At 36.5% G+C, this 11,455-nt stretch overlaps 1 protein-coding gene across 1 annotated transcript; it reads left to right on the top strand.

Annotated features, from left to right (window-relative positions):
* The first annotated feature begins 962 nt into the window (after positions 1-962).
* Positions 963-7,456, top strand: LOC127657280 (gap junction beta-4 protein-like). Its single transcript, XM_052146007.1, has 2 exons — positions 963-1,064; positions 1,546-7,456. The coding sequence occupies exon 2, from the start codon at positions 1,590-1,592 to the stop codon at positions 2,385-2,387; it is 798 nt and encodes a 265-aa protein (XP_052001967.1). The 5' UTR covers positions 963-1,064; positions 1,546-1,589; the 3' UTR covers positions 2,388-7,456.
* Positions 7,457-11,455: the final 3,999 nt, after the last annotated feature.

Here is an 11,455-nt window from a genome sequence, read left to right as displayed (position 1 = left end):
ACTTTTTTCATAGTATATGAAATTATATGCAGATTTGTTTTTGTTATGGTTTAAACCTATGGCTGTCGATATAATAAAATCACTAATCTCATGATTTTAGAATGAAATGGTAATAATTTCAAATGTTTGATTTGTTATGTTGTCAGCTTTTTACAATGTTGGCTTTTTATTAAGATTTGTTATTTTTTTTTGTTTTTCTCTTTTTTTTCGCGATCTCTAGACCCCAGTTTGAAAACCTCTGCAATATAGGCACTATATCAGTACTTCTGGGCAATTTTCAAAACAAATTGCGTTTTCTTTTTGTGGACACAAACTGTGACAATCTAAACGCATTTAAATAAAATTTAATATTTGAGCAAAACTGTTTTATTATAGTACTTCCTTGTTTGTGATATTCAATAAATTTCATGGATTTTATCCTCCGTTAAAAGTGAAGAATAAATCGGGATTTATAAAGTCTGAAACTGACATGAAAATGTTATTAAATGCCAACTGAAATGTTTTTGGTGTTTGATGCTCATGCATACGTCAGTACAGTATTAACAGTTATAGCCTGAATGCCTCATGCAATATTACTTATTTTCCGCTGTACTATTTGTTGACTGCTGTTGGTTTCTGTGTGCATGTCAATTAGAAATAAAAAATTTTTAGGCCGACGACATAACGGAGCACACATTTTTGAAGCGATGATGAGAGATAATCTTTTACAATCCTTCAAAGGAATGAATATGAATCAATATAGAATAGGAGCTTAATGGAATTAGAATATTACAAAAATTTTCATGACTATATTTATACACCTATTAAAAATGACCGAGCCAATGAGAGTAGGTTATGGGCGGAGCGATAAGTGTAGCCCCGCCCTGTATGTAGCCCGACCCGTTCTGCCAGCTGCAGCCAGGGATCCTTGATGAAGTTCTCCACTAGGTGTCATCAATGGGTACAATTCATCACACGTGCCACAGTTGTGCCTGACGCCCGTAGCTCATCCGACTCCGCCTGCACGTCAGTGTTACGGTGCTAAGACTTCACTTAAGACGGCTCTGAACTCTCTCTCTCAGATTGTGAGTACAAACGATTTAAGCTTACTTTTATTTTTACAATTAAATTGCTATAACTATGTCAATTTTAAACATTTATTCTGAAACTAAAGCAAACTTTAAGAGATGCGCTGAAATTATTTGCGATTACTGACCGTTTAAAATGTTTGGATTCACATGGTTTATGATTCATGCTTTTAATTGTAGGATTGTATTTATTCAGCTTTTAACTTGAGCTCTAAAACGTGGAATTAGTTAAATCGCCTGAACACGTATATAAAAGTTTTGTCATTTAATCATTGTAGTACAAATATTAGACAAAGTTCTAAAGTTAATTTAAAGAGAAAGTTCTTTGTGTGGTAATACGATGTTGTCTTTGTGTGTATGTGGTCAGAGAACGAGGACACCACCACACCAAAGGGAATATGTTGAGGAGCATTTCTTTTTATGTTATGTTCTCTTTATGTTCTTACTTTCTATGTGCCCCCTCCTTTTTTGTTCTCAGGTGAGAAGTATTCAGGTAACATTGCCTGAGAGCTCAGAGGTGCCATGAATTGGACTATCTTTCAGGGTCTCCTGAGCGGGGTCAACAAGTACTCCACTGCAATTGGTCGTGTCTGGCTGTCCATAGTCTTCCTCTTCAGGGTCATGGTCTATGTTGTTGCTGCCGAGAAGGTTTGGGGCGATGAGCAGAAAGACTTTACATGTAACACGGCTCAGCCTGGCTGCCATAATGTTTGCTACGATCACTTCTTTCCAGTGTCCCACATACGTCTGTGGGCACTGCAGCTCATCTTCGTCACCTGCCCATCGTTTCTAGTGCTGCTGCATGTGGCATATCGTGAGGAACGCGAGAGAAAGCACCGTCTGAAATACGGTGAGGGGTGTCAGCGCTTGTATGCCAACACTGGAAAGAAGCATGGTGGTCTTTGGTGGACCTATGTTCTCTCCCTGGTTTTTAAGATGGTTGTGGATGGGACCTTTGTTTACCTGCTCTACCACATCTATGAGGGCTACGACTTTCCGACCCCGCTCAAGTGTTCCGAGGATCCCTGCCCCAACGTGGTCGACTGCTTCATTTCTCGGCCGACAGAGAAGAAGATCTTCACCATCTTCATGGTGGTGACAAGTCTGGTGTGCATCCTGCTCTCCTTCTGCGAGATCATCTACCTGGTGGGCAAACGGTGCTTTGAATGTGTCCACAGGTTGCAGGGGTCACGCCAGATAAGCAAGGCAAGGTCCATCTCGAACATGAGGAGCTCAAATGCTTGTTTACAGTCAAACGCTAAGAATCTGGCAAGCAAAGAGCAGCCGGCGCCAGCGTACAGTGAGGTTATCTCATCATAAAAAGAACGTGTTTGGAAAATAATGATGGAGAGTTTCACTCAAAATGTGACCCAAAGATGAAAAATGCTCCTCATGTTCACCAGAGGCTGGTTGCACCAGCTATATGTAAGTTAGAACTTAGTCTAGTTGTGGCGTAAATGGCACTAAGTCACAATTTAAGCACTACTAAATATTTGAGCGTTGCACCATTAAAATTAGGTAGAACGTAACCCTACGTATATACTAAATATTTACGTAAGCCTCAGACCAGGAGTAACTGATGGAGTAAAAAATCTGATTCATTTAATGACATCAATGAGCTCATGTTTTGCATGACAGGCTTCAGTCCTTTTGACATATATTATGATGTTGCATAACATGCGTTTAAATTTATGGGAGAAAACATTACATAAAAAACGTACAACTTCAGCATGTAACCATCTAATGGTGCACTTTGCTGTGTATGCTGCCCACTGTTAAGTTTCAACATATACAAAATATATAAGATATTAAAATGAATTAATTTGTATTTTTCCAGCATGTTGTACAAGTATTTATTTATTGCCCCTTACTAATATTAGATACAGTTATTAAATATTGTTATTTACATAGGCTAAATATACCATCTTGTTTTATTATGCATCATATTTTAATGGGGATGCCATTTATTACAGCTGACAGTTACACGAGCAAACAAGGTTTGAACATCAACCGTAACAAGAGCAAATGGAAATTCACAGCTTTGTAACACTTCTGTCTCAAATGTGAAGGCTGCTTATTGGATCAATAGAAGTAAAAACGTCATATTATGCGACTATGCATCACTTTACGGAGAGTTTACATCTACTTGACTAAATCTTGCCTTAAGAACAGGTGGTGCAACCAATTTACAACTGACTAGTAGTTACTATAGAGTGAATTTTACATCTCAACTTAAGCGAGACCTTACACACAGATGGTGCAACCCTGCCCAGAATGTGAACTCAAACAGTACCGACTCAACAGACATTCGGCAAAAGAGGAAACTGCTTATATGCTTGCCTTATATCTGCTGGTCTCATCTTTTTCCTAAAGTTGTTGCAAGAATCTTTAAAATATTGGGAGGTCAAAGTGGCAACATTCAGGATGAAATATTGAGACATGAGCCATCTTTACACAGCAAAGGCTGCACCTGAAGTGGCATATATACCAAAAAAATAACCTTTAATGATTTAAATATAAAGTCATGCATTTAAATATATGAAATTAATGAAAATTATTTTACATTTATAAAGTCAACAACAAGTCTGCTCTGATGCTGCATTTCATTTACACAGAACAAAAACAGCATCGGAAACACCTTTGAAACTAGGGGCTGAGGTGGGTCAGAGCAGGTATAATTTAGTCTGGCTTTTATACAGCATTGAGTCTTTACAAAGAATGTTGAGCAGGAACAGAGCAGCCTTAACTCTGTTGTGTAAAGAGGCTATTATAGTTTAGTTGTATGACTAAAGCAAGTCAGTGCATGATTTATGTGTGCCGTGTCATCTGTTAGGCCAAGCTCCAGAATCTTCACACGCCAAAGGTATTGGCCTAATTACATTTAATTACAAGGTCATTTTTGTCAGTTTTCCAACTGACACTATATAACAAGAAAAAATGTAACTCAAAATTTGTAGCTAAAGCTTTCTTCCATGCACCTTTAGTTTTTTTTATAATTGTACGTTATATTATTTACATTTTTTCATCTGAAGCAAAAAAAGTGATGACAAGAGCCCTTATCTTGAATTTAGCAGTGACATTTAAATGTTTTTCTCTTCGTTGGATATGAGAATTGCAGGCATGCAGAGATGTGTACATTTCTTCTTCGTTTGTTTACATTCTGTCTAGGTTATCACTGTTATATTTAATATTTTTGATGCCTGGTTTTTATTTATATTAGCTGGTGTAGATGTGTGCCAAATTTTGTGGTGCTCCAATTTGAATGTATTATAGAAAATATTGATTTTTTTTTTTAAAATGCTGCCAGATGAACAAATTGAAAAGAGGCTGATGTGTGTGTGTGTGTGTGTGTGTGTGTGTGTGTGTGTGTGTGTGTGTGTGTTTGTGAGAGAAGGCGAGAAAGAGATTTCTCATTCACTGATAAACATGTATCCTTTGTAAGTAAACATTGTCTTAGGTTAGACGTCCTTCGTTTGTATGTTAACCTTTCGGCATTCCTTCCTCATTACCGTGTGTTTAACATTGTTTGCATTTTGAAATTTATTAAAGTCTGCTTTTTATTTTCTTATAATTTGCTGTCTGTTTATTAATTATTCATGGTGATGAAACAATTAAGGATGTGTTGTGCCAAAAAAAATCTCCTGACGACTTGTATTAATTAATATGAGACGGTACCACGTAAGATATCTGTAGAGGATTCAATAATAAGGAAGCGGGGGTGGCAGTTTAGGTAAATCAAGCTTTAATGTTTTTTCCCAGTCTAACAGTCTTTGGCTTTTCAGCTTCACAACAAGGTATCTACTTTAGCTTTAGCCATAAGAGATAACAAACTCAAAAATATTACAATTCAACGGCTTTGCAGTGTTTAACCTCACGGAATGTCAGGCCTGTGTGACTGGGGCTCTCTCTCCCTCACTGATGTTCTCGGTGGCCTTTTCAAAAGTACATCTCCATCATAACTTTAATGAGACACAGGTGTTGCATATCATAAATCACCAGGTGATGGCCCTTACTGCTTCCTCTCTTGACAAATGACCATGTCCTGCACCACAATATCATACAACATGCCTAGTTAGGTTGACCAGATTCCTGCTTGTGGAAAACGGGACAGCCCCCTCCCAGCAAAAATGAACTAACATATCCTTACCTAAGCGCAGATCAATGTGAAGTAGAACTGTTGTCGCCTTGAACTTTTTGCTTGCAAAACTTTTTCTTAGTGTGTGCTCTTGTCTTTCGAGAGTATATCATAAAATGCAGAGCAGTCAAAAATTAAGACGTATGAAAAGTATTACCTTCATGACTGTCTAAATTTATCTGGTGTCCATAGTGCATTCATTAATAAGAACACACGCTCCTCAGACGCAGATGTCCCAGGCAGGCATAAAACAAACTCCACGACCTTGGCTAAGACTCTGAAGTTGATGGTCTTGCTCTCCAGCTCATGAAAAATGTCTGTCCATCTTTCAGTCACGGCCATCAGTGATGCAACGAGTGACAATGTTTTTCACACAAGCCTACTCATCAAAGACTGTGGTTTCGTCAATCAAACTGAGAGTAGAAGGGATTCTGGAGTAGAAGTGTTCGAGACTGCTCTGAATGTCTTTCCTCTCTGGGATGTCTCTCAGTAGGGCCCACTCAAGTTTTTCTGTGTTCTCCAATGAGTTTTTCTGTGTTCTCTTAATTTTGGAATCCACTGATGCTGAATAAAAGTTTATCACTCGCATGTCACCAGCTTCAACCAGGGCATCCAACTGCGTATTAATGTCAGAGGGACTGCAGGACTTTTCTCAGGTCATGAATGTGCAAAGTCATGGCCGCGCACAACAAAAAAACCTTCACTTTTGAGCACCTTGTCAGATTCTGAACTTTGCTTCACCAAAAAATCGGTAACACTTGATGTGGCACACTTTTAGCAGCATCCACATGCTTTTTTGTTGGTGTGGCCTCCATGGGCGATGGAAAAGTGAGCTCCACAAATCTCACATCTCATTTTACTAGGCTCTGTCTGTGACTTTTTTTAAAAAAATCTCTTTTTGAAGATCCTCATTAAATGTACAGTGCATGCACGATTCCTTGACATTTTTCCAGCCGTGTGCTCTTTCAAACTGACTCCTCAATCTGTTCACTAACTGGACATCTTTTGATAGGGGATTAGGATTGGAATAGTTTAATCGTATTAGTTTAGTTTAATCCAATCATGTACTTCAAATAACACAGTGTGATTTTATTGGTTTACCTTTGATTAAAATACTCATGAGACTGAGAAAACCACTCAGGCAGAAATTTTAGGAGAGGAAAATACGGCACAAAACACGTTTTGGGACGGTTCCAGGAAAATCAGGATGTGTGGTCACCCTAGGCATGCCTAGAATGAAAACTTGCGACTTTTACACAAACCAACAAACAAAATTTCAAATCAATACAATTGAGCACAAGAGTCAGGTTCTGGAAGTAAAAATCTCTTTGTAAATTTTTTCTAAAGGCGAAATAACTTTTTACGATTTTATAAACCTTTAAAGACAGACCTACCACCAGCTTCGATGTTGTTAATTGACTGTATGCTTCTGTTTAAGCCATCTGTCCGTGTTATTATTTTAGCTTCATTTATTTGAAATCTTGTTTAATAGCAGAATTCCTGGTGAAGAACTACACTACTCTTGATCCTAAAGAGAAACACTCCACCAATCAGAGAATCTCGACAAAAAACAATGTACAAAAAACAATGAATCGCTGCAGGGACCCCTCACTCGCATGATACACAGTGAATGACACAATTTAGTCTTCCTAAACTCTCAAACTACTTATATATTGTAAGTGAATATTTTTCAATGAAATGGCTTAGAACTCTTTTATGAAAAGCCTATGAAAGACATGAATGGGAGAATTTTTTCTCGTTAGCACAACTCGTTAGCAATATGGCGGCTTCAAAAATCATTTATGTTGTAGATTAAAACATCCAAGTATCTTCAAGTAATGTTTACCACAGACATTATTTTACTCTTGAAAAACCCCATTAGAAAAACCCATAGGAAATTTCTAAAGGAACTCATGGCGAATTAGTCTGCCAGGTTCGCCTGCAAATTGACATTATGGCTGAACAGTTCTATACTTTCCATAATTCTTTATGCATTGCAAATATGTCAATAGCATGTAATACACTTCTCTTGTCTTCCAAACCCTGATGTTTTCTTTCTTCTGTTGTACACAAAAGTTAGTTTCTATAAAGGTCATGATTAGGTTTAGGGTTTGGGTAAGGTGTTAAGCTTAGGAAAGATTTTATGAACACTTGCTCAAAACCCTGATGTTTCTTTTTCTTCCATGGTACGCAACTGTGATTTTACTTTTAAAATGGTGGTTAGGAGTGTTGTTTGGTTTAGGGGTTAAACTTAACATTGTTAATTTGTTCTTTGATTTTTCTCTATGGGAATAAAAAGGGCGTTTTTGTACGAGCCAACTCGTCTGATTTCTTACAATTTCACCATCTTGTAAAGTTATTATGACCAAGTTGTTTGTGCTATGGAGCAGGACTAAAACAAACATGCAAAAAATACAGAGATAAATATCATTATGTACATCGTCATGATGACAATTCATTTGGATTTACACCAAGACTGCAAGATGGAACAAGAAACTATTTTATTTGTGCACCAACAGGAATTCTCTAGTTGAATTTTATGTAATGCACCTTCTAGTAAAGACTTTTTAAAACTCATTACAGATATTAATTAATAAAAATAGCTAGCCATTAATATTCTCACTGTCGCCAGAGTTGGTAAAGTGCCAAGAAGAATGTTGAAATTTGTGCCAAGCCTATCTGGAGATGTGTACATGCCTGTTGAACTGCAGGATAACAACCCCCCTTTTTTAAATGTCTCCCTGGGCTGTTGTGTAACTGGATTGTATTTCAGCTATGTTCCAGTAACACCATTCATTTTCTCTCTTTTTATTACATTCATAAAGGCCACAAGACCAAAAATATCCCTTCATGTTTCATTACCAAGAAAAGCAGTCCTGTATGTATTTGTTATTCTTTATATTGTAGTAAACCTGAAAAGGGTGGGGATGTTGTTAGATATTTGTGTTGAAGCAAGTTTAGTGGTTGCTGTTGAGGCACAACATTCTTTAAGGAGTGGCAACCCATCAAACAAGTCCTTTTCTTTTTTTTACACTTCAGAGATTCCCCTCCCCATGTATTCCTCTCTGTCTCCTTTGCTTTATTTCCTCTCCCTCATTTTTTTCATCATCAACACTGTATACACCAATACAAATATTTGTCATAATAATTGGCACTGACAACATTATTTACATGTACTACTTTGGAAGCTTGGTGCCAAAGGTGTATTACTGTATATTTAACTATTCTTTATAATAATAGACATATACACTCACTGGGCACTTTATTAGGAACACTATGATCCCTACATGGTCTTCTGCTGTTGTAGCCCATATGCCTCAATGTTCGAAGTGTTGTGAATTCAGAGATGCTATTCTACTAACTACAATTTGCAGAGTGGTTATCTGAGTTACCGTAGCCAGTGGATGATTTGTGAAAAAAAAAATTAAAGGGGGAAGGTGGAGTCAAACATTCATTGATCGCCAAAAGATCAATTAGTCAAAGATATTGTCAGTATTGTTTTAATTTAATGCATGTTATTGCAATACAGTTCTTATTTAGTCATGACAACCTATATATCATTAGAAAGGTGCACTCCAGCTTTGATCTAAAGGGGATAGTAAAGGGGGATGGTGGTTTTACAATGGGGATGGGTTTTGACATTTCTTTCAAAAAGGGGGATGGCATCCCCCCTCAACTCGAGCACTTACCGTAGCCTTTCTGTAAGCTTGAACCAGTCTGGCCATTTTCCATTGACCTCTCTCATCAACAAAGTGTTTCTGTCCACTTAACTGCTGGTCACTGGATGTTTTTTGTTTTTGGCAATTACAGAAATATTCAAATCAGTCCATCTGGCACCAACAATCATGCCACAGTTGAAATCACTAAGATCACATTTTCCCCCATTCTGATGGATGATGTGAACATTAACTGAAGCTCCTGACCTGTATCTGAATGATTTGATGCTGCCACACAATTAGCTGATTAGATTATTGCATGAATAAGTGTACAGGTGTTCCAAATAAATAGGGTGGCCAGACGTCCCATTTTTCTAGGGACAATCCTGTATTTAAGCACTTATTCTGAAAATAAATGTATTTTGTCACATATTTCCCCTATCCTCAAATTTCTCTAGCGCCAATGCGACTTTCTCAGTTACATGAGTAGGGTTGCAACTAACGATTATTTTGATGATCGATTCATCTAACAATTATTAGAATGATTATTTGAATATTTGCGATTATTGCAATGATTAATCATTAGCTCTTAACCGATTATTCAGCTTCTGCCTCGACTTAAAATGTTGTATTAAACGTGCTTACAAACAATAAAGAGCAAAAATTATCTTTTAAAAATATCTCTAAATGACATTCACTAAATTAAAGGGAAAAATACTTTTTATTAAGTTGAATTCAGTTAAGCAATTCACTGCAAACAATCCTATTGTTATCAAGTGTTTTGGTCTTTTTTCCATTCAAAATGGTCTAAAAATCCTTAAAACAAGATACATTTACATGAGAAGCAACATATAAGATATTTAGACTTGCTTTAAGAGAATGTATCTTAAATATAAGTGTATTTTGTTTATAAGTGCATTTTTTCACTTGGTTATAATTCTGCGAGTGCAGAAAAGACAAAATTATATTTAAGATATTTTCTCTAAAAGCAAGTATAAATATCTTATATGCTGCTTCTCAGGTGAACGCATCTTTTTTTAAAGGATTTTTAGATATTTTAAAATATTTGCATTTTTCACATTATATTCAACTTTCTCAGATAAAACAAAATTATATTCTGCAGTATTGCTGGTAAAGAAAATGTACGTTGTTTTAAAGGAGATTTAGATATTTAAGGAGGGGGCTGTCACGTTTTCTACATGCAGGAATCTGGTCACCCTACTAATAAAGTGCTCAGACAGTGAGTGTCTTTCTAAGTTTTTAGCAGGGACTAAAAACGAAATGTTTTTCATTTCGGTTAGTTGAGCAGAAACTGTATTTGATTCAGTCTGGTTCCTGCGTTCTGCTGCCTCCTTTCCACTTGGTAACCGGTTCAAATTAAAGCCAGTTAATAACAGTGAAAGTAATCTATGCTAAGGGTGGGTGATTTACCAGTTGCATTGTTACCAGATCTCTCAAGATAAAAAGGGACCTGGTCTGGAAAAACAAGCTCTTCAAGGGACTTTACTCTACCAAAATAATTGATAATAAGAACTTTTCCATGTGGGGGAATTATCAGCATAGAAATCATAGCAAGCAAAGTATACAGTAGCCTAAATAAAATAAAGTGTTATCAAAAAAATGGATTCTTAATTTTAAATATATCTCCAAATTGTTTTTAAATATTAAAAAATTACATCTGGCCATCTAAAATCAATTAATAGCCAAAATCTTTCTCCCCTGCAAGCATGCACGCACTGCTTAGGCATGTTTGGACTAAACTTCATCTTATGTGCGGCAAATAATTTTATTACAATTTATTTATTTATTTATTACATATCTTCTCCATCAGAATCCGGCAGCATCGAATCTGTTTCAATGCATCATACCAAACAATAAGTGAAGACTTGGAAACAACTGAGAAATGTACTTTTTACCTCAATATTTGTACTTTTTATTTGTACTATTTGTAATATAAATACGTAGTAATTATATATAGATGTCTAAAAGTTCTTCAGCATGTCACAGAAGGCTACATCCACAATGTGCATTAAGGCAAAGAAAAGTGTTTCATTCAGAATCAAAGCACATTCTTATGATGATCAACTAAAAAAAAGAAAAGTTTTCACTCCGGAACAATAGAAATGGACTTGTTTTCGTTCCTTGGAACATTTTCAGTCGCTGGTTTGCAAATCTAAGGCAATGTCCACATTAATCCAGATACATTTCAAAACAGTGTTTTAGTTTTCGAAACGCTCTCCACACATACTGCCATTTTCAAGTATTTTCTAAAAGTTGCTCGTCCACATTAAAACGTATGAAAACTCTTAAATACTCTTACTGAAAAATGGCCTATCCATGTACGGTCTGAAATGCAATTATCCTCGTGTTCCGTTTCCGTACAGCAATTTTGAATACATTTCCGTCGCATTTGAAGGAATGCAATATGAAGGTTGTCCAAGGTAACATTTAACTTTAATAACGCTATCAAAGTGAATAACAGACACAACACCACTGCAAAAACATAGGCCGCCATCTTGATTGTTTTGGGTTGAATGGATCACATGACTGCATCACATGTTAACAAATACATCTTCGTTTTCAGATATCTCTGTTTG

The sequence above is a fragment of the Xyrauchen texanus genome, chromosome 16 (genome assembly GCF_025860055.1).
Source record: "Xyrauchen texanus isolate HMW12.3.18 chromosome 16, RBS_HiC_50CHRs, whole genome shotgun sequence".
Taxonomy (NCBI): Eukaryota; Metazoa; Chordata; class Actinopteri; order Cypriniformes; family Catostomidae; genus Xyrauchen; species Xyrauchen texanus.
This window is presented reverse-complemented; position numbering and strand designations above follow the sequence as displayed.

Coding starts and splice junctions, on each gene's coding strand:
- LOC127657280 (XM_052146007.1), top strand. CDS start 1,590: ATGAATTGGACTATCTTTCAGGGTCTCCTGAGCGGGGTCAACAAGTAC.